We start from the raw sequence: 25,062 nt of genomic DNA on the forward strand, positions 1-25,062 counted from the left end.
ATTATTAAAAAGTGTGAGTATAGACTATATTGACACACAAAATATGTTGTTAAATTTTATTCAAAATCAACACTAAAATTGTGTGTAACTATATGTCAAATAGACATATACCTACATATATTGTACCTATAGTGACATTTTTTGTATGTCATTGAATGTAATATTTTTTTAGTATATACAAAAATTTATAAATTTGATCTATTCATTAAATCTTTTAACTTAATAATTAAATTATTAAAATTTAATATATATATTTTTTATTAATAAAAATACAAAGGATACTCTAACCTATATACACATAGTATTTTACAAAAATAAATTAAGAAAATTAATCCAATCTACGTCAACCCAAAAACAAAAAAAAAAAAAATGACCTAATTCTATCAATAGTTACTCGTAATTTTCCACACACATAGTAAATAAAACTTCTCCCAAACATTTATAAATTCACATATAATATTTACCCCTCTATCAATAGTTACTCGTAATTTTCCACACACATAGTAAATAAAACTTCTCCCAAACATTTATAAATTCACATATAATACTTACCCCTCACATGGGTGTATATATCTAAAATACAAAATATTATTTCTTCAAAAATTCATTAAAATAAGGAATCAAAATATAAATTAAATTAAAAATATTAAAATAAAAATAATCCATCAGTTTAATAATAAGATTTGTTTTTGACAGGAATAAGGTTTATTTTTATTAAGTTGAAAAGAGTATTATAAATATTAGAGATTAAAATTATAATAATGTGTATAAATGAAAGATTGGTAACTGAAAATTGACATAAATAATATATAATTCGGTCGAATATAAATTCAACATTTCTTGAGATATAATTATTCAAAAAAATCTCTTGACAGTATAAATGAAATTCTCTAATAAATCATAGTTATGCATCTCCTATTTATCATTTTTAAGTAAAAACAAATATCAAAGATTTGAAAAAGTGAATGTAATTATAAGAAGGAGTTTGTTTAGTATTTATTTATAAAATTTACTGTTTGGACTGGTGTCACTGGCTTGCTGCTCGCGTCGCTGGCTTTCTCGAGCTCTCTCTCGCATCTCGCTTCTTCGAGTTCTCTCTCTGGTTCGTTTATTTCTTATTTGTCTCTGCATTACTTCTCAAATCTAGGCTTCGTTTTGGTGTGTTTTAATTTTGGACTATCTATGTATTTCTTCTCATCTCTGATTTCTTCTCTAATCTAGGGTTTTTTTTTTTTTTTTTTTTGGTATCTGTTTGGTAATTTGATTTCCATTTTAACGGATTTGGTGCCTTAACAACTTCTGTTGTACTGAAGTGGCATTTGATTTGTTTTGGATAATTGTGTGAGGTGAAAATGGTTGTGGTTTATACTTGGTGATTTGTGGTGAAAGCTGTTGTTATTTTGGTAAAGGAGTTTCCATTGTATATTTAAATAACTGGTCAATACACATGCCTTACAAATAATAGCAGCTTCTTCTGAATTTTAAAAACTTCTAAAGTCATTGTTAGTGGTGTGAGCTTCTCCTGAGGTGTATGGTTCACCAAAAGCACAGAAAGCCATGATTTCTTGTCTTATTGGCTTCTGCCCCCAAATTGTTAGTGGTGTGAGCTTCTCCTGTTGTATCCAATTAGTTAACTATAATTTAGTCGCATTATTTATTTATTTAATCATATGAATTTATTTAAATTGTCATTATAATTTAGAGCATACAGAACGGGGTGGTTTGCAATAAAGTGAGTGAAATTTTCATTTCCGTTGCTTATTTTTCTATCCCCATTGAGCTTCTTTACTTTGTGAGCCGCTCCTACATCCCCTTCAAATTGGTCTTCTTTCAATTCATAACATTCATAGTTCTCGGTGGATTGACCCATTTATTCAATGCCTATACTTACTATGGCCCCCATTCCTTCCAGTTGTTTCTTTCCCTCACTGTTGCTAAGTTCCTCACTACGCTTGTCTCTTGTACCACTGCCATTACCTTTCCCACTGTCATTCCTCTTCTGCTGAAAATCAAAGTGAGGAAGAATGTGTTAGAGTTAGGCCAAGAGGTTGGGATGATGAATAAACAGAAGGAAGCTAGTTGGCATGTTAGGATGCTGACCTGTGAGATTTGGAAGTCTCTGGATAAGCATACCATCTTGTTGAGCTTTCCAAGGCATTGGATTTGCACAATTGTGTAGTATGGATGCCTGATGATGACAGGAGAGAAATCCAGAATGGTTTTTCAACTTTCTCATTAATGGTCACGGGGTTAGCTAGCACTTGTGACTCGTGAGTGTTGGTGTTTTGGGAAAGTAGGCTCTTGCTGTTTGTGTTGGTTCAGCAAAAAATGGGTCCAAGTGAGAGCATAGATTTTTCAAAGTGGTGGGGGTTTTAAGAAAATATTGTCTTTGGGGCACGTGAAGACTGAGGTGTCTTCCAAGGCAAAGTTTCTGACATGGTAAATGGTATTATTTAATTAATAGTTTAATACTTTTTTCTGTTATTATTTCCTCACACCATGCACAAAAATAAATTAATACTTAAATTGTTCACACCTATCCTCATTTGCTCGGAAGTCCATGTTTCTCTCAATCAAGCCCTTTGTTTAGGCAATTTAAGAGTCACCAGGTGGAAAATAAGACTTCTGTTAACCTATATCTTAACTCAATAAATAAGAGAAAAACCTAACAGTGTTGTCCAATGGGCATTATGGCGGTGTCATAACGGTATGGCGGCCGTCGCCGTGACCCGTTATGGTCGTTTGGCTTGTGTATGGCGGGGATCTGCCATTTTGCATATGCTAGTCGTTACGGCGGTAATGACATGGCGGTACATGGTGTTCTTGCCAGTCATGGTGTCGTTGTGGGCTTTTTTTTCTTCGTTTTTCCAGGTTTGGACGATCCATTAACCTCATTTTCCAAAATAGGTTAACCGTGCCACAGAACCCTAAGTTCATATTGTCTCCTCCGTGCAATGACGCGCCTCCTCCGACGCGACCACCATTGAGCGCGCGATTCTTCTCTTCTCCCTTTGCGTGAATGCTTCTTCTTTCTCTACGTGCGACCTCTACTCCTCCGAGCACCATCGTACAACTGCTTCTTCTTCCTTTGCACGCGACCTTTACTCCTCCGTGCGCCACCGTGCACCACCACTTGACTGCTTCTTCTTCCTTCGCACGCGACCTCTGCTCCTTCGCATGCCACTACTGCTCCTCTGTGTGCGAATGTTGTTCCTTCACGCGCAACCATTCTTTTTCCCTTCGCGTGCGATTCTGCTCCACTCCTTCTCCTTCTACGCGCCTCCTCCTTTGAGTTCTGTCGTCACTGTCGCCTCTGACGCGACCACCACAGTCTACGACAATGTTAGGGGAGGTAGGATCAAACACCCAGCCACAAACAGTGTCATCTTCCAATTCCATTAATTCTAAGAGGACTGATATTGCTTGAAAGCACCGTACACCGATGAAAGAGAATGATACAAATTTCTTGTAAACACTCACTGCTTTATAATTGGTTGTATAACGTCTAAGTGAGACGAATACAATATTTGTATAACCTTCATAACCATCGTTATAAGGTTGAGCATAAATAGGTTTCTTTGTAAAAGAATACTTGTTTTGAGCCTGAAGAGGCTTGACTGTAAAATAATACAATGTTGTTAAGCATGTAGAGGCTTGTTGTTAAAAGAATATTTTGATAGTTGTTTGAAGAGACAAATCAAAGAATACTTGGATAGTTTTTTGAAGAGACAAATCAAAAAATACTCAAGGTTGAGCCATAAGTGACTTGTTAAAAGAATACTTGTATCTTTGTTGAAAGATAGTGAAATTCAATCTAGTTGAATCGAGAATTGGACATAATTTTGGTGGTTAAGGCGAACCAGTAGAAAAACACTCAGTGTTCCATTTGGCTACTCTTCTACTTTATTTGATTATAGTTGTTACCTCACTATAGAAAACGTGTGAGTTTTTTATATACATTATTCGACCCCTTTTAGTGTTTATCTTTTCTCCACAGTAATTCAACACAAAATACCTTAAAAAAATAGCATTAATTGTTGGAATTAAAATAATATACTTTAGGAGAGACCAATGCATCTTCTTCTTTAAGTTTGAACCCTCGAGTATAGTATCTGTACCATGGTTTGATAATGAAAGGACATTATTATTATTATAGGTTAAAACCAAATGTAATGATAATCATTAAAATAAAGTGATTTTTTTAAACAACTTACATATCTAATATTTATCTAAAGTTTGCAGAAGGAGGTTTGTACATTGAACAAATATATGCAACTATATTATACATAGAACAAATAATTATAAATTATCAATAAATATTATATTAAAAACTATTAATGATAAAAATTATTTTATTTAAAATTTATAATAATTATATAAAAGTGAGCTTACTTTGAAAAATAAGTGGATAACTAAACTTTTTTTACTTGATATAGGCTGTTACAAACTTGATATATAACTAAACATTTCGGGCATTGATATAGACTATATTACAAACTTGAAGAAGACCCAAATCAACAAAGAAGCATGCCTAAACTCTCTACATCAAGGCTTTTATAGAATTGAGGAATCATAAGGTATGTAAGAATTTCTAATTTAAAACTATAAAAACAATAAATTACATGATTCATATATTTAGATGTCATGCCCGATTGTCAGATGTAAATCTATAACAAAATCAACATATAATTACGATTAAGGATATTTTTTTATGTTAATTAAAAATAATTAAATTAATCGGATATGAAATAATCACGACTAACATACAATTAGACTTACTAATTGAAAACTTAACACAATTAACTTAAAAATCTTAAATGAGATTGATTTAATAAATTATGTTTTTTAGTTCCCACTATTTTCACCTCACACTTAGAAAGACCCAAGCTTGTAATACGAGAGTAATTGTGAGAAATCCATAATAATGGACGAATAATGGATAGAAATAAAATATTTTTAATGGATGTAAGAAGACTTTTTTTTAATATATTATTTTTTTAATTATTTAAATAATTTGGGCCCATTTTTATTTACCAAAATAACCCATTTTTAGGCTCAGGTAAAAAATCGGTTACTGGGTAACTGATTTCTCAAAGGAATTTTTTAAATTTTTTTAAAAGCCCTTTGAGAAATTGGTTATCTAGTAACCGATTTCTCACTTGGGTTTTATTTTTTGTTTTTAACTTTCTTATTTTAAAAAATTTAAAAAATTAATTTAATTTAATTTTCAAAAATTAAAAATATATTTAATATTTAAATTAAATAATTTTTAAAGAATAATATTTAATAATAAAATTAATATTAAAATTAATGCTTTACGCAGAGTGTCATTGCCTTAGTCTTAGAGTGTCAGGAATCCAATTACTTTATGTTTGTCTACATTAGCTTGCAAGCATGTTGCTTTAGTTCTATATAATGTTATGTAATAAAGGCTAAAATGCATAAGATTGAAACATCCAATCAATGGAGTCGTTAACTGTTCCGGCCATTGTTTATTATGATGGACAAATTGTCTCCACTGAGCATGGAGATACGTTTGTTAGCAATGAGGTTAGAACCCTACTGGTAAGCAACATGATGACTTATGAGCAACTTAAGCAGTTTATTAATAATAACCTTAATCTTCCTCATTACAAAGTTGTCATAGATATCCACTATCGATACCCAAATTCATGTATCGGTGGTGTATATCAATATACAGCGTGTCGTCTTAGAGATGATGAGGATGTGGAGTGTATGTTTTCATTGTTTGCAGAACTGCACGACCTAACAAGGACTTGGAGGTAGCATTCCACCGATGTTAAGTCATGGACTGGTTCCTTCAGCCCTTTTTCTATGTATTGGTGTTCTATATGACCGACATAAGACTCGACTTGTTAGATATTACGGAGGGTTAGTGAGCACCATGCCGAGTCGAGAAAGCAGCTCCTTCTTGGAGAGGGGACTTTGGCTAACCCAACCCGCCTACCTCAAAAATGGATAGGTGGGGAGAGGGTCTTAGCCGGATCATGGTGGAAGCTTTCCTTGGTTGAGCTGTGAACTTCTTGTCACCGGTAATGAAGGAAGGGAGAGTGCTCTTACCTTCCCAGTTAGTATTAGATGATCGGTCTCTAGTACTCGTTCAATGCACTTGCTATACCTTTCCATAGGGGGTCTTAGAAGTGGGTCCCGCTCTACTACTCACTCAAGAGGCATTGGTAATTCCTCCGGGAACATATCTGGGAATCCTGAATGATATAAGCATCTTCTAGTGCTCGAGATTCTAGACCGCTTGATATCATATCTTACCAGCCCCACCCGGGTGGCTTCCGCGTCACCCCCAGTTGCTCCATTCTGGATCCCTGAGTGATAGAATAGCTATAAGCTAGCCCACCAAACCTCACCTTGATGAGTTTCACTAAGAAACCGGGGGTGCCTATGTGACTAACATAGGGCTCTGCCTTACCAAGCAGAGTGAGGGAGGCTGGCATTAGATGCTTGAACATTCACTTCGTTGAGCTCCTTTCTACAAGAACTCATTTTCATTTCGAGAAGTCAACTCCTTGCCCGTTTCGCTACTTCACTTCTTGGCTTGAAGCGCCTTTTCACTTTGTTGGCTAAAAATTAAATTAAATTATTTTTTTTTAATTTTTTAAAATAAGAAAATTAAAAACAAAAAAAATCCAAGTAAGAAATCGGTTATTGGGTAATCGATTTTTCAAAAGGATTTTTAAGATTTTTTCAAAAATTCTTTTGAGAAATCAGGTACCCAGTAAATAAAAATGGGTTATTTTGGTAAATAAAAATGGGTCCAGGTTATTTAAATAATTAAAAAAATTAATATATTAAAAAAAAAGTCATGTAAGAAATCTTATGAATAGTATTGTGGAGACAATTATAAGAATCAAATAAATAGTTTAAACTTTAAAAAGTAACGGGGTTTTTATCACAAAAATTCATTGTATTTCTCTTGTGCACCAAGATTCCTGCACTGACCGCCAAAACATAGCCTAATTCTCACGTTAACATAAAAGTTCCTCGATATCACCTGTAATTTTTACATTTTGGATCTGCATTTTTTGTTTTTGTAAAAGTAAGGCCAAATATATGAACGCTTCTTTTTGTAAGTAATGTTGAAGAAAGATAAATGCAAAAATGATATTGTACAATGAATTGTTGTATTAGTTCAGATTAAGGTATTGTTAAAAATCAAAGAATTATATAATTACTAAAAAAATGACTTAATTTTATATTACGTATTTAATTTAGTTTACTATAATAATGTTTGTTTTCCACATTTATGATTAAAAAAATATTAGGAATCAGCAAAAGGTGAGTCGTAATTAGTTTAATATATACTCTTTTTTATATTAAATCAATATAATCCTCTATGTAAGAAAATGTACAAGAACCCAAAAAATAATAAAGGGAAAGAAACAACACTCTTGTATAATAACTTGGACCCTTGTGGTTCCTCTTCCATAATAGTCTCTAATTTGAAACAATATGAAGATCTTCTACTCTGAGAATGAGAAATGAGCAGTGCTGGTGCAACTTCACTCCAATTGTGAACAGATTTCATCTCTCTTGCCATTTGAAAATGAAACTCAAACAAATATTTTGTTGTTTTGCAAAATGAGTTTGTATTATATAAGTTGATAGTAGATGAAAAAGGGTTTGGGAAAGATTTGTTAAACAAAAGAGGAGTCAGAAATCAAATGACTGAATACAAAAAGTGAGAAAACATGAGTCATATATAAAGGGTTACAAAAAAAACTAATTTAATTTTTAACCCGTAAAAGAAGGACATAACAAAATGTCCAACAATTTTAGTTAAGAATTCTGAGAGTCTGATTTGCATTTTTTTTTTATAACAACTATAATTCGATGACAATTTTTTCTTTCTTTTTTTAGGATTCCTTTTTGCATATTGATGAATGGATTCTGTTATAATTTGTTATTCTTTCTGGTTGAAATACTTTATATAGGTTTTTATAACTTCTAGAAAACTATAATTTAGTGACAATTTTTTTCTGTTTCTTTTTGGGATTCGTTTCTGCATATTGGTGAATGGAATATGTTACCGTTGGTATATTTTTTTGGTTGAATTACTCTGTAGTCTGCATAGGTTTTCGTAACTTTTACAAAATTTCTTGATTTTATCTATTTAAAATAAGATATGTATAAAATAATAAAATAAAATAATATTAATCATTGGTTAAAACCAACAATAGATATAATAACTTTAATTTATTTGTACATACATTTCCTCGACTTAAAAGAATTAAATCTAAAATTCGTGCAATTCTTTTTGTCTATGTATTTAAAGAGCATGATATTAAATTCAAGTTAAGTATATTTGTTTAGGAGTTAATCATCTATACACTGGCAGTGTAAAGTTTTTTACACTGATAACCAATCATATCTTTTAAAGTTGCTTATTTTATTATTATTTTATTATTATTTTATTATATAAGTAACTGACATAACACTATTAAAAGATATAATTGGTTGCCAGTGTAAAAAAATTTTAGAAGGACAAAGTTTTCAAAACGAATTTTTTTAATACATAAAATGCTTATTTTTTTCTAGTTAAATAATTGAGTAAATTATGTTCCTCTCTCTAAGAAATAAGAGTATATTATACTGTTTCTTTTATTATGTTAAAATACATAATTTATTATTTAATTTAATGCTAAAGTAAATTACATTTCTCTCTTAGAGATACATTTATCACATTATCCTCTTCATATGTTAAAATATATACATTTTTGTCATCCCTTAAAGATATAAATATTGTATTATTAATTTTTTATTATATTAAATTTTTAAAAATTATTAAAATAATAAATAAAATAGAAATTATAAAATAAATTATATATTTATACTTTTATATATATATATATTATATTTATTAAATATGATAAATAATACTTTATAAAAAAATATTAGTTTATTTAGATATTTATTAAAATATTTTATTAATAACATCAATTAAATAATATCTTAGTACTTTAAGTTTAAGATATAATTAATACTATAACAATAATATATATATATATGTGTGTGTGTGTGTGTATCTCTGTCTTTGTGTCTGTGTGCATGTGTCTTTGTCTATGTAAATTATAGATCTCAGTTTAATTAATTCATCCTTTACCAAAAGACTTGCAAAAAGTCTATAATTTACATACACAGACAAACAAACACACACACATATATATAGTAACTTTGAATCACTTGGGTTGACTTAGTGATAGAAAGGGGGTTTGAGGAAGTATGCACAAGGTCTTAGATTTGAGTCTTGTATTTTCATATATACTTGTTATATGATTTTATGTTTATTTATTTTTGTGTAATATATATGGATGATTTATTTGTTATATGATGGATAATGGATAAATGGGGGTTGGGGGTAGTATGCACAGGGTTGTGTTTCTAGTTGTTTTTTAGAGCTGCGAGGGTTAAGAAATCCTTGAGAATTATGTTATTATGAATTTTTTGTGTTGAGGCCTAGTTGGAGCAAGAAAGATTTTTGTAAATAGAAAACTTCTTAAGTTTCATTTCCAAATATTCTTGAGATAACGTAGAGAGAGAAACTCTAGAACCAGAGAGGCTGTTTCTCCTTTTGATTCTACCAGGAGCATCCATATCCTTCTTTGAGATAGAGATTAAACTTAGAAAGCTGATTACGAGTTCGTAAAGCACAAATTTGAGGAGAGAAGTCAATCCTAAAGGATTTTGTTGTTCTTCCTTTTTCTTCTAATTTCTAGCTTCTTAGAAGTAGACAGGGGTAATTTCTTTAAGCTTAATTGCGTTGTATAAGTTTCTTATTTGCTCATTAGTGGCTTATATTTTGATTATTTTTTATGATTATAGTTGTGTTAAAAAGTTGGAGTTTTGAGAATGTTGAACCCAATACCTAAAGATGTTATTTTCTTGTCATTAAGTTGTTGCATGTTGAATTTGAGTAGGATTTTGAGTTTTTGAGGCTCAATTTCATGGATTGTTGTTTTTGGTGGCCAAATGGTGTTGGAGAATGCATGCACATAATATTGGAGGTGCAGGACATTCTCACTTAGTGAGATGATTCTCGTTGAGAAAGCTTTCATAGGTTGAAGGTAAAACCCAAATTTCACGGGTTTTTGCTTAGTGATAGGTTGGTTGCTCAACAAAAATGAGGAACAATGAAACTCCATTGAGTGAAAAATAGTTGCTAAGTGTGCATTGGTCACTAATGTGACCATACTATTTTTGCTTAGCAAGCCCTCATCTCTTGATTGAGGGTATTTTCTCTTCATTAAGTAGGATGAATTGGTTGAGTGAGTGACAATCTCTAGATGATGTGAGTTTTCGAGCTTGTTGAGCCATGTGTGATGGCTGAGTGAGTTGTAGGCTTTACCAAGAATTTCCCTTTGGAATTTGGGTTGCTTAGTGATGATCAGTAATGGCTTGCTCAATGAAAACCTTGCTTTGGAAAAACCTTAACTTAGGTGATATTTCCTTGTTGTATAATGATGTTTTAATGTTGTAAGTTGTTTATATGAATTGTGTAAAAATAATTGATAATATTTAATGTAAAGATTGTAAAGAAGTGTGATGAAAATTGTGTGTTTTTAAGTTGAAATGTATATATTTGTGCATGTTGATTTAGGTTGAAATAGTTCTCAAAAACCTTAACATTGACATCACAAGCTCACTTTTAATTTTTCTCTTTATTCAAATACAAAACCAAAGATCTGCTCATTCATTTTCTATTTCCATTTTCTGGTTGCAAATACAACTAGAAATAGTGATAATGAAAAAGATTAGACACTCCAATGTCGTGTATGAGGTTAAAACTTAGAAGGAAACTTTTAAAAATTAATATATTGAGAAAGGAAATATTTGATAGATTAATTTGATAAACAAAGTTTTTAGAGAATTAATAATATGCTTGGCATTATGAAACATTAGCAAGAATCTCGTATTAAAAATACATAAATATTCTCTCCTAATTTGATATGACCGGCCATTTGTTTAAGAATAGTTGATCTTTTGACACCTAGGTACTTGTTAAAGGGGAATTAAGTTTCAGATCGAAAAATATTATGCAAATGAGATAATTTAAGGAATCCATGATGTTGTAACATTTTTGGATTTTAATGTTAAGAAGAGAAACTATAAGATTGGAAATTTCTTGTCTCCAGTTCAACTTATCCAGTATGGTTGTTAGTAATAATATTTCTTATTATGCATCTCAATTCAAAGTTCAAAGTTGAAATGAGCTAGACGAAGGAGTTATCCATCGATAGCCACTAATTAAGGTATATGATTTTTAAGTCAAAATAGGAGTCATCTATCAATAGTCACTAAGGTATATTTTTTTTAGTCAAAGATACTAAAAATGCTAGGAATACAATATTTGACAATTTTTTAATATATTTTTTTAATTGGTTAAAATTTATTAAAAAAATGTAAAAATTGATGGATCTCATGTCATATTTAATAACTTTCTCTCTCTTCCTCAATATATGTCCTGATTATATATTTTTTAATAAATTATAAACAATAAAAAAGAGTATATTATGGAAAATGTGTTAGAACCATAGTTTTAAAAACCGGACCGGTCATCAAACTAATTAGGGTATTAGGTCAGTGGGTCAAAGGTTGAACCAGTGGGTCACTAATTGAACCGCATAATCCGATTTTTATTAATTTTTCTAAAAAAATATTCATGTTAAATATATTTTATACTTATAAATTTCAATAAATTCATATCCTATCTTAAATTTCAATTTTCATCTTATTTAAAATTATCTTTATTTTTATTTTGTGTAAAGAAATACATAAAAAAATTATTTAATTTTTTTTTTGTTGAACCAGTTTGACCTACTGGTTTGACCTACTGATTCACTGGTTGAATCGGAAAACTAATCGGTTCACTCTAGCTTAAAACATATTGAATGCATAATCGATTCAATTCAAGATTCGGACTGACTGGAGCACCAGTTCCCGGTTCAACCAGTCCGAGCGACCGGTCCGATCTAATTTTTAAAACACTAGTTAGAACACTCTTCTAAACATTTAAGTTTAGTGTTCTCACTAGAAAAAAAAAATGTTCCTACTATTCTCCCTACCGAAAAAAGTTCCTACTTTTTTATTTTTTTAATTCTGTTTTTCGTATATTTAGGATGGACCCTCCCTTTAACATGGTTGAGCTTCGGAAGGGAAGTACAATGATATTTATACTATGATAATATGGTATTTATGTTTCATTTTTAATGTTATATTCGTATTGGCAGTAGTGTCTACGCGCTGACATTTGGTTTATATACGCGAAGGTGGCATTTGCAGTCTTTCACTCAGCAATTTCATTTGCTTCTGAATTTGAGAAAAGTCGCGAGAATGAGGGAAGAGGTTATCAGCTCCGGAGGCACCGTTGATCCCACACCTGCTGCCAGGTACTCTACTCCCCTCTCTCCCAACCATTCAATTCTTCCCTAATTAGGGTTTCCTTTTCCCTGCATTTTTGCTTTTCAATTCCCTCGCTTTCGCCCTCTGCACCGGATTTCAACTTCAATTGGCCACTGAAACACACTAGTATTGTTGCTGCTGCTCCTGCACCTCCATAATTTGATCTAATTAAAAAAAAAACACGGTGTCGTGTTGTTCTTGTTACGAGTTGTGTGTTTTTGAAATGTTCTGCTTATGCCTTTACTTACTTACTATCTAGTTTATTGCTTGTGTTTGTCTTGGTTGACGTCATTTGTGTCATTACAAAGGAAATTTCACTCCAGCAGGCAGTCCAAGCAAGTCATGAATTCCAGCAGCCTGATAATCATTACCACCATATTTATATTTATTCTTGAATAAACACCCCAATGAAATATTAAAAATAAACATTCTAAGATCATTAAGTTCAAACTTAATTAGAAAAAAGCAAAAAGGTTAATGATTAATATTCATTGACCAATTACGGAGTTTATGTGAATCTGTTCTTTGCATTTGATATGTGACCACATGTTGGACATGTTCTAATTAAGCTATCTTTGTGTCTCTCTACAATGATGCTGTGGTTGTTTTCAGGGTAACTGCACCGAATCATTTCCTTGTTATTCCTTTGTCCCTCATTCCATTTATGGATATCTTTGTCTCTAATCTCCTCTTATGCTGCTATAAAAGAAATGGAGCAGAAACAGGATCGACCAAGGATGACTGAGATATAGGTTGAGCTAAGAGATGAGTTTAAAGTAGTAATAATTAACTAGAGGGGAAAAGAAAATGTTGTCTCTTCTAAAGTTTGCTCCCCTCATGCCAGTTTTTGTTGAGGGGTGGGAAGGAATTAAATTCTCCCTCACTTGTTTTGGAGCTTTATGCTTTTGCATGAGTAAATGTGGAAGTCTTTCCCAACCTATGTAGCACGGATTCGGATATGACATGGGGATATGACACGGACACGGGGATATGGCAAAATAAAAAAACATAGGGCACGTGGGTATGATATATATATATATATATATATATATATATATATATATATATATATATATATATATATATAATATGAATATCATGACAAAAAAATTATATATTGATATGACACTATCTTACTAGGCCTCAAAAACAAATTACTAAGAGGCACCATAGTCCACAACAAAAAATCTTCAGTTAGTTTTGATTCTATGACTCTGGTTCTGTTAAGTGAAGGTTAAGTACGTAAAGGTAAGAATGATTCCCTTTCTTGTTTTTATTTTTATCAAGATTTTTCTTTTTTTATTTAAAAAAAAATCTCGAATTTGCTCATTGGAGAGTTGGACTGCACGCATCAAAGAGTTGGGCTGTGCACGGCAGGATGGAGATGTGTCTGTTTTGTAAGTGTTCACAATGGAAACGTGTCCGATTTGTGTAGACGCAATCCGTGGCGCAGCTGCTCCAGAAAAGTGTCGGACAACAACAGTGTCTGTGCATCATAGGTGGTTTTACAGGATAAGGAGGGTAAAAGTTCAGACTGCTAGTTTTACTGTTCTATGGTGAATTTTGTTTGAGTGGATTCCCTCATTTTCAAGGAAACCTCTGTACCCCTTGGTGTATTGTTGGACAGGATTATTTTATTTGCTTATATTTGGCACCCTGCTCATGGGTTTTTATAGAGGTGTCTTAATCTGCAATATGCGGAGAACTATAAGTATTTAACAGCCTTGTTGCACTCTCGAGTTATGAGTTTTGTTGTTATTTCAGTTTTTAAATTAGTTTTTTCTTCTCTGGAGGATTTCTTATCTTTCCCACAATTTTTTTTATCTTCTCTCTAATATTAGTTCTTTTATGAAAGAATAAACACTTGTTGTGGATTGCATATTTGTTACCATGGCTTCTTTAATTGTTTGACCTTCTATAAATGCTACAAAATCTAATAATCAGTTTGTACCTGTTACTAATAGATATGTGCATGAAGAAGTTGACTAAAGATTCCTAAGTAACTGTTTTATGGAAATAATCTTTGTGCATCTTTCAATCATATTTGCAGTCATGGATACTACCATAACTTTCTTGGTAACCATGCTCACTTACATGCAGGAAGCTTAAAAGGGCATGATTTCCATCAACAGAGTCTCCATATTGGGTTGAAAACCGAGCAAATTCTGTTTGAGTATACAAAAACAGCCTTGTGTTTCTGTGTTGAATACAACATCTATATTCCTTTTATTCTTTGTAGTTCCTCCTAATTTCTGATATGGGAAAACAGAAACCAAGTGTCAGAGAGGTTCACCATTCCCATAGCCCCAAAAGAAGTCTCTGGTGGTTCTTTCTTGTAGCTACCTGCATAAAAGTTCTCCTTTTCCCATCCTACCGTAGTACAGATTTTGAGGTGCACCGCAACTGGCTGGCTTTGACCCACTCCCTCCCTCTTTCCCAGTGGTACTTTGACGAGACAAGTCCATGGACTCTTGATTACCCACCATTCTTTGCCTATTTTGAACGATTTCTATCCATCTTTGCTAACCTCATTGATCCCCAAATAGTGCACCTTCAAGAAGGCCTGAATTATAGCTCAAACAAGGTGGTTTATTTCCAAAGAGTTACTGCAATACTTTCTGATTTGTCTCTTCTTTATGGGGTTTACAGACTTACTCGGAATCTAGATTCAAGAAAGCAGAAGTTGATCTGGTCATTGATTGTTTGGTCACCAATGCTTTTTATAGTGGACCATGTGCATTTTCAGTACAATGGATTTCTCATTGGGATTTTGTTGATCTCACTTTCATATTTAGAGGAAGGAAGGGATTTGTTAGGTGGGTTTGTTTTTGCTGTTCTCTTGTGCTTTAAACATTTATTTGCAGTGGCGGCGCCTGTTTATTTTGTTTATTTGTTGAGACACTATTGTTGGGGTGGAATGATAAGAGGCTTCAGTCGACTTTTGATTATGGGAGGAGTGGTTACAGCAGTATTTGCATCTGCATTTGGACCATTTTTCCACCTTGGGCAGGTAAATGCAATTTTTATGCCTTGACTCCGTATTTTAGGTGTTTGTTGGTTTTCAGTAGAAGTAACAAATAGATGGATTGGATAATTTTTTAGGTGGACCATAGTGGATTGGATAAAAATATTCCATTAATCTATTTAGATCCATTAAAAATTCACATAAATCCAATCCATTTAAAGCAAAAAATTCATCCAATTCATCCATTAACAATTTTTTCATGTATGGATATCCAATCCATCCATAAAAGTAATGTTTTAAAAGTTAAGTAATTTTAATTTTTTAATATTTTATTTCTCTTTTTTATTTATAAGTCATTTACATTCTTATATAGTCTTTTAAAATCTCAATCCAATAAACATCCCATATGTAATCCAATAGATTTTGAAAAGGTAGTGGATGGATCATCAACCATCCATAAAATTAAATGGATGGATTAGATTCGATCCATTATTTATTTTTATTGTAATGGATGAAGTTGATGAATTTACTTGTTGATGGATTGGATGGGTGATAGATGAATTGATTCATTTGCCATCCCTAGTTTTCAAAATGTGGAACGATAAGTTGATCTATTTTGTTTTCAACTTGTTGAGTAATGGAGAGCAAATTGGGTGCTAATACTGATATAGCCACATAATATGCACAGAGTGTTCTTTTATATGTCAAGGTTGTGTTGTGCTGCATATCTTCTAATGTAGATGTATGGAGTCTTGATCAGGTTGTAAAAGAAAACATTTATTTTTCATTTTTTATAATCCTTTTATGTGTTAGAATTTGTTGGGAGAATTATTTGGTGTATGTAGGTGGCATGGAGAATCACTTTTTAGCGGATAACCTAATAGCCCACTACGTTAGATTCGTGGTGTTATATGCATCTGGAATTTTCTTAAAGTCTTTTGTTTTTTGTTTTTGTTTTGAATCATGATTAATGTCAAGGATTTCAAGGTAACACAATTGTTTTGTTATGTGGTTGTTTCTTTGTAAAAAACATAGCTTGACACTTCGGCCATTTGGATGAATGATAAGTGTTTTCAAGGTTGAGGTCTTTGGACCAAATATCAATGACTAGATTTAGTGAGTATGATAGTGTTAGGGTTATTGGTCGATCTGTTTATGGGCTATATTTATCAAGAGGAGGGTTATATCTTTTTGTTGTTTTTTCATCTGTTATTTACACACAACTCCACATTGGTTTGATAATGTCCATTTTGGGGTTAAACTTTCATGATTTTGCTTTTTATCATCATCCAAAAGGCCTTTAACCAATGGAGTAAGTGTCTACTTTATAAACTTTTGTTTCTAATTTTGCTCTAGTGATGTGAGACTTGGTTTGCATTTCAACAATCCTCCCCTCAAACAAAGGACCTAACCTCTTATTCAGTGGAACCTATCTTTGTATTGACATTTGTATCATTGTTTTTTGTATTAGTTATTGGTTTTCACCGAATCCAACTAGACTTTAATACCACTGTTAGGGATATTGGGTCGATCTATTTGTGGGTTATACTTATCAAGAGAAGGATTATATCTTTTTGTTGTTTTTTCATCGGTTATTTACACACTTCACATTATTTGATATTGTCCACTTTGGGTTAAATCTTTACGGTTTTCCTTTTGGTTGTCATCCAAAAGGCCTATAACCAATGGAGTATGTATGTGTTTTATGAACCTATGTTTCTCCTCTTATTCTAGTGATGTGGGATTTGGTTTACATCCAAACAGATAGAAGTAAAGGGGCCAATTGTTTTGTGGATGGTTAGTTATCCTCCAAATTCCTTGCAACTTTCTTCCCTTCTGGCCTCTGCTTTACAAATTTTCTTCTAAAATTTAAAAGAAAAAATAAATGGATGTTTCCTAGTTATGCAGGATTCTGGGAAGGGAATATATATTTAGAATTATGTGAGAGCTATGCTCTTTCTCCTTTGTTCTCTCTCTCTCTCTCTCTCTCTTTCTTGCTTGTTTAGATAAGGGGTTTTACTGTAGACTGTTATGAAATATGACAGTTCTCTAGTGGACAGCTTATATGGTAGAAATTGCCTGTTTATTAGTGTTGGCGTTGCAATGAATCATCTTCAAATACCTTCCTCACATGTCAGAAAACAAGTGAATTATTTAATCTTGGAAATTTGAATACCACATTATTCAACTAAATTAAAAGCAGCAAGGTCCACCAGTTCAAACCTGTACTAGAATTAGGGGGAATTAACCAATCTGAATGGTTATTACTATTATGAGAATGCTTATTAGTCCTTCTCCACTAGTTTTGACTTTTGTTGAATTGTTGATGGTCCTTCCCACTCATTTTTTGCTTATAACTATGAGATCCTAGTGCCAAACACCACTGAAGCTGAAGTAAAAAATAGAATCATACTTTAGTTAGAACATGTTTTCTCCCATTTATTCCATATTTTCCTACTTAAATACCTATAATTTCAACAGTTATTTACTAAGGTCCCGTGTGAATGCTTGACAAGTGACAAAGCTTTTGACTGCTAACTAGAAATTAAACACTCAAAGATCAGAAGGTTGAATGGGGTAAAACTCAAACTCATTAGTAGAAGCCCTTTCACTGTACCAAAACAAGAAGCAATAAATTAAATCTAGAGCAAATAGCCACAAAAAATACTGCTGCAGCCTGCATGAATAGAGTAATATTACCAATTATGAATGATCAACTTTGCATGCTCAAGTGAGCAGGAATAGCTTTAATTGCCCTTTGTTAGCTTCTTGTATTCAGTTTCCTGTGTAAAAGAAAAGATATTTCATATGCACTCATTGCATTATTGATTTCTTATTGATTATTCAAATTATCAATTGCAGATACAACAAGTCATTCAACGGTTGTTTCCATTTGGCAGGGGGATTTGCCATGCTTACTGGGCCCCAAATTTTTGGGTATTCTATATCATGTCAGACAAAGGGCTTGCTTTCATATTCAGAAAACTTGGGTTTAGTATCCAGACACCGACAGCTTCATTCACCGCTGGTCTTGTAGGGGATTCCTCGCCATTTTCTGTATTACCTCAGGTAAGATTTGCTTTTTGTGTTTTTTATTATCTGGATAAACTTGTTTGTTATTTAAACCAATAAAAAGAAATGTACTCACGGGATGTTGATGTGGATCAAATATCAGAAAGGCCAAAGGAGCCCATTAAGTCAATAGGAAAAATGAGTCGGATGATTCTAGAATAAGTTTGTTATAGGAAAGTTGTTATTTGTTATTCTGTTTTGTTAGTGTTGCAGTTATGCATATTCCTTCTGTAGACTATTATATATAGACAAAAGGTATTACTGTAAGAAGGGGGAGAAGGAAAATATACAGACTCCTATTTCTTTGTCTTGATCTTATTTTTTAGGAGGTTGCTTTATCCTTTAATGCAGAGTATTCCCACTCTCAACAGATGTTGTGCTCTGGTTAAGCTGATCACATGCTTATATGGTTATGTCAAAACTGATGATTGAACCTTATTTGCTGTTATGCATTTCATATTCATTAGTACAAGGAGATGGAGGACGATGTTATATCATTTCTTTAAACTCATAATCATGCACCATGATTTGAAGTTTACATTTAATCTTGCTGAAAATATATAGCTGATTCTGATGGGACTGGGAGTAGGGGTCTGGACTTAGACGGGAGGCCCAAGGTTTGGAGGGTGTATGTTAGGAGGAAGTGTGGTGAGAAAAGTAAGGATGAGGTGGCAATGGATGTAACAGAATTGCCAAACATGATTAGAGCTAGGGTACATAGGAAATGATGAGATTAGTGAGAGAATCATCTTTCTAATTGTGAATTCTGTTATGGAGCAGGGGGCAGTAGCCTCTGTGTAGGAGCCTAGCTCTGTCACAGTTGGATTCATTCCTTCTGTATTTTCCTTTTTTCTGCAAATAATACAAATCATTCTCTATTCTGCATTTTCATTGCCTTATTTGTTTTTTGGTCTCTAACAGATTCACTGAATGATCCTTGTCCCATTTCTAAGAATAAAAATATGGATTACAAATACAATGTTCACATAACAACCATGACTTGGTTACTCAAAATCAGCACCTGTTTGACATCAAGTAATGATATTTATGAAACTTTATAATTGGTGGGAGAATGTATAATTCTCTTTTACATTTCACACCTAGGCTTCCATGGTGCTACTGTTCATATGACACCTGAAACTGGGCTTGATAACTGGTTATTTGAAATCTATGACTATGATATAACATCAACGATTAGTTATACCACTTTACTTTTCCTTATTCAAAAGTTTCATCAAAGCATTCATTTTTCCTATTTACTAATACGCAGATCACACCATTTGTGACCTTTATAATGGTGCTTCTTGCCTTATCTCCTTGCCTTTTCAAGGCTTGGAAGAATCCACAGCCACAGATGATTAGTAGATGGATAGCCTATGCTTATACCTGTGGTTTTCTTTTTGGGTGGCATGTGCATGAGAAGGCATCACTCCATTTTGTGATACCACTTGCCATTGTTGCAGCACAAACTCTGGAGGATGCAAGGCATTACTTTTTGCTGTCAATAGGTATGATTTTAATGCTCATTAATTTCTTTACCAGCTTCCAGTTCTTTTATTTTTCTTTTCTTTCCTCTTTTTTCTTCATTTTCTAATGATAGTAAAATTGAAAAAGGAAAAACTTGAAAAATAAGTAAAATGAAATAAAATTTATGAATAATGTTTGTATGCCGTAAAATACATGTGATTTTTAATAAAACTAGTGGAAAACACTAGTGATGTATGTATCCTTTGAAGACAATATTTCACTAAATGTGTTTTTTTTAATAATAGTTTGCCAATTTCTTGTAGTCTTGCAAATAGGCCCTTCCTATGCAATTGTTATAGGTTTCTGTGCATAATTCTCCATGTATTGTAATTTGTGCCCTAGGTGTATATAGATTTGTCAGATGCTAGGTTCATATATCTTGTTCCCCCTATCAAAATCAATCAAAACAAATAATAAAAACATTTTTAAAATCAGAAAATGAAACTGTGAAAACCTTCAAAATTCAAAATAGTAGTCTTATTAATTCATTGCAAGAGATATGATTCAATTAGAGTGGCCTGTGAACTGAGATCTGTTGGTTCAAGGGTCCTCATTCGCCATCCATAGCACACCCATAGCACACCGGGGCCTATGTGCTTCTTCTCGAAGTTCTTTCCCCGTGAACTTAACACCATAGATTGTGTCATGAGATTCATAAATCGTTACAAGTCATTAAAGAAAACGCAGTCTTTTATTATTTCCTCTCATTTCTTTCCTTTTGCTTTTCCACATAACCAAACAACTGAATGTGGACTGTGCTTGGACATTTGGCCACCTAGCAATGTACTAGGAAGTTGTCCGGAGCAACTATTCTTTACGTTATATTCTAACTGTCTTGTTGAAAGCATGTGCTTTGAGGGCATTACCAGGTACTTGGTGCACACAAGAGTAAATAAGATGTTATTGCTAACTTGAATGAATTAATATATTTTTTTTATTTGATCCACCTTATTTGGGCTCGAGCTGGGAAAGACTACTAAGGATGACAAAATGTAACATGATGACTTGAAATACTAAAGGCCATCATTGAATCATTTTAGGTGTCTTTAATCCCTAGTAAATGTAACATTTTAAAAAATTGTAATTGATAAAAAAAAAAAAAAATTATAGGACAAGTAGTGCTGGGCTTAGCATATTTTTCTTTCACTTTTCTATTTCGTGCAAAATATGTTCAGAATCAGTTTCTCTTTACTTCTCTGCTACAGTTTTCTTTATACTGCTGAGATTAATATTTTCATAACCAACTATGGTGAAGATCAAGTGTACTTGTGAGGCAAGCAACTATTCCTATGTTGCACAACATTAATCAAACAGAATAGATGTATTAAAATAAATCTATCGAAACAATTATATTTTCCTGGTCTTCGATTAATTTGGTTGTATGTTTGCCATTAAAAAATGTTTTTAATGTCTGAGAATGTTTTTGAATGTCAAAGAAACAAAAGTTGCAAATTGCAGCATTTGGTATCGGTGCTATTCTTTTCATTTTTTTTTTATTTCTTAAAATTTACACGTTACTTGTGTTTGCAGTATCTTGCTATTCAATTTTTCCACTACTATTTGAGGCACAAGAGTATCCGATCAAAGTTTTGTTGCTGCTTCTGCACTCCATTTTGATGTGGTCAGGCTTTTCTGCACAATTTTATGATGGAACTGAAGGTAATTCGGGTGCAACTATGAAAAAAGGTTTTGTTATTGGCTGGGTTGAGAGGATTTATCTGATAGGTCTTGTAGTTATAGAGATATGGGGCCAAATTTTACACCCCCTACTTTTGGGTGATAAGTTTGCATTTGCACCCCTCATGTTGATCTCCATATACTGTGCATTTGGGATCATGTACTCTTGGATTTGGCAGTTAGTATACATAGTTAAATCTCTTTAAATTTTGGACTGTCTGCAGTTGTTATTGGATTTTCTTTTATGAACTTTATATGCGGAATGTCAAGAGTCAACCTTTGATTTAATATTTAATTAAAACAAGTCATTGTTTGGCATGAATATCATTAATCCATAGTTGGAACATTTATTTGATCTTGTCTCAATAGGCAACATAATTAGGTATTGTCCACGTTATACCTTGTTGCTTTTGTAGGGTGACATAACTGGTGGCTAAAGGGTGAGGTGAATCCTCTAGTCAGTAGTTGTTTGGGAGGTCCCCCCTGCCTTCTTGGGGCTATGTGTGTGCTTGAGTGGATGGTAGATTATAGCCTTAGGATAACTTATTCATACTATCTTTTTTAACGCAATTTGACAAGAATCAAAGAATAAAGATAGTGTCCCAAGAAATTGTGCCAAAAGAGTGAAGATAAAGTCGACAACGACGCTAGACTAGGTTCATATAGGTTAATCGCAATGCGACAGATTTATTAACCACAATCCTTAGAAGATGGGAGTGTTTGAGCATTGCGCTATTATTGCGCAGCCTCCTCATCTAGAAACCCTACAATTTGCTGTATCTATAACTTAATTGAATCTGCCTGATACGGATTATACTGTTGTCTTCTTTAGGCTGTGTTTGGTAAGAAAAATTGTGAAAAATAGAATTGAAAAAAGAGAGGAGAGAAATAGGAAAAAGAGTGAATAAAAATATGAGAAATAGAATCTATACTAATAATAAAGATATATTTTTATGGTGGATACATACTGTTAGACTATTTTGTCCTTATAAGTTTATAATTATTTTTTTTTTAATTTTGTTTCTTTCTCTCTTCTTTAATTTACTGTAAACTTCTCGTGTCTTTTTAACTAACTACCTATTGTATTATCTTTTTTCTGTTTTTTAAAATTAAAGAGATGCTTTTTTCTTCTTAGTGAAAATAAGTGTTTGATTTAAGAAAAATGGCATGCATAAAATAAACAGGGAATTAGAAATGAGAACAAGTTAATTGCACTCACATGATTATATAGCTTTGATGTATGTGTGATTCACCGGTGCAATTAATGTTTTTGGCACAAATTGTTAGTGATCAGCTAACAATAAGGCCTAAGCTAGGTGAGTCGTGTGTATTTTGCGAATACCGTTTGAGAGCCATCATTATGTCTCTGTACAAGGACGAAGTCAGGATTTTATCATAGCAAGGGCCAGAATAAAAATTAAATTTCTTTTAATAATATATAAATATGATTTTTATATAAAATATTTATAATTATGTGTTTTCTAAAATAATATTAGAATATTTAATAGAAAACATATTTACCTATACAACACATTAAAATGTAATATTTTAAAAGCCCTTGATTACAACTCTTAATCATCAGTTTCATCTGTCAAGAAACTCATCAATTTGTAATAATAATTGTTATTCACATTAACCCTAATTTTTTACAAAAAAGTCCTATTATGTAATAAAAATCTACCAAATTGAAATGAATTATGTTACTAGCTGAACTATCTTTTATTACAATAATAGTTAATAATTATTAAACAAAAATTTACCTTTGATTGTTAAGAGGGACAAATAAATTCATTTATTCATCATTCATATGATCTATCTAATATATTCATTACAATAAAAATAAATAATGAATTAGATTTAATTCATCCATTTAATTTGATAGATAATTAGTTATTTATTCACTACTTTTTCAAAATTCATAATTACCATGTGAGATGTTTATTGGATTGAAATTTTCAAATACTATTTTGACATTAAAAAAAAATCTTGTAAAAGAAAGAGAGAAATAAAATATTTAAATTTTTTTAAAAACATTACTGAATTGAATATGCATACATTAAAAAATTGTTAATGGATGAATTTTTCGTTTTAAATGAATTGAGTGGATTAAATTTTTATGTGAATTTTTAATGGATCTAAATGTACTAATAAATTATTTTTATCCAATCTATTATGATCCACCTAAAAAAGTTATCTAATTCATCAATTTGTTACCCCTAATTGTTAGAAAATAGAAGAATAATATTACATCATTTAGTTAGCATCAACAATATGAGATGAGAAACACCAAAAATGTAATTGATGATAACAAATCTCAACGTTTAAGATGTTAATCTCTTATATAGGTTTCATTTGGAAGAACTTATGAACTTATTTGTATTTATTTTATTTTATAAGTGCTTATAAAAGTGTTTAGAAAAATTAATAAAATATTTTATGGGAGTAATCCATAAGATATTGAGTTTATTTTAATAAATTGTCCAGTATAACTTATTATATAACTTGTGTGAGAACTTGTTGAAAAATACTCATTTATTTTATTTTTATTATTGTGATATATAATATTATTTTTAAAAGTTATTTAGTTTCTTTTTAATTTTATATTTTATTTTCAGTCAAGATAATTAATTTGTAATTTTTTAATTTTTAAAATCAGACATCTTATTAGCACTTAAACAATAATACATCACAAATTTTTAAAATTACATAAGTGTTTATTAACAAGCGTATTCAAATGCGATAACTTATTAAATTTTAAACATTTATAGTATAAAATTTTATAACATAAAACTTTAATTAAGTTATTTATCCAAATGGACTCATTGTGTTAGTAACTTTTTCTCATGGATAAAAATTAATAAATAACTTTCAATTCTAAAATTAATTTATAATCACATCAATATAAGAAAAAATTAATGAAGTTATTTCAATGCAAATGTAATTATTTATAACCTTTAAAATTGTAAAATTAAAATATAAAAAGAAAAATAAGTTACACACAAATAGTTTGTCTCAAAAAAAGGAAAATACAATCATTTTCACAATAAAAACTTTACATAAAATAACTTGTTAAAAATAGGGGAAAAAATAACAATTAATATTATTTGATTTTATGATTGTCAATTTTTATGGTAAAATATGGACATGATCAAGACATTTTATCTTTAAATTTTTTAATTAAGAATCAAATAGCCAACCTTAAATGTTTTACTTCACTCCAACCTATTTGAGTTTAATAGCCCACATGCACGAGTAGGGGTGGGCAAAAAAAACTAAACTGAACTGAACTGAACTGAACTGGTGGTGAACTGTACTATAAAAAACTGAACTATTTGTAAAAAAAATTGAATTGAACTGTTTAAAAAAAACTGAACTGAACTGAACTGTTG

At 31.6% G+C, this 25,062-nt stretch overlaps 1 protein-coding gene across 5 annotated transcripts; it reads left to right on the top strand.

The window, feature by feature from the left end:
- Positions 1 to 1,009: 1,009 nt before the first annotated feature.
- LOC109819271 (ALG6, ALG8 glycosyltransferase family) lies at positions 1,010 to 21,995 on the top strand. 5 transcript variants are annotated; one of them, XM_083068853.1, is made up of 6 exons: positions 1,084 to 1,102; positions 12,300 to 12,419; positions 14,533 to 15,442; positions 18,260 to 18,466; positions 19,740 to 19,977; positions 21,527 to 21,995. In XM_083068853.1, exons 3-6 carry the CDS (start codon positions 14,690 to 14,692, stop codon positions 21,877 to 21,879), a joined length of 1,551 nt encoding a protein of 516 aa, XP_082924979.1. In that variant the 5' UTR covers positions 1,084 to 1,102; positions 12,300 to 12,419; positions 14,533 to 14,689; the 3' UTR covers positions 21,880 to 21,995. The 5 variants fall into 5 exon arrangements, with proteins under 5 accessions (XP_082924980.1, XP_082924981.1, XP_082924979.1 ...); XM_083068854.1 differs by lacking the exon at positions 14,533 to 15,442 and having other exon boundaries at positions 1,010 to 1,102; positions 12,261 to 12,419; positions 18,298 to 18,466; XM_083068855.1 differs by lacking the exon at positions 14,533 to 15,442 and having other exon boundaries at positions 1,011 to 1,102; positions 12,264 to 12,419; positions 18,298 to 18,466.
- Positions 21,996 to 25,062: the final 3,067 nt, after the last annotated feature.

Source organism: Cajanus cajan, chromosome 2, assembly GCF_000230855.2.
Source record: "Cajanus cajan strain Asha chromosome 2, NIPB_CcT2T_4, whole genome shotgun sequence".
Taxonomy (NCBI): domain Eukaryota; kingdom Viridiplantae; phylum Streptophyta; class Magnoliopsida; order Fabales; family Fabaceae; genus Cajanus; species Cajanus cajan.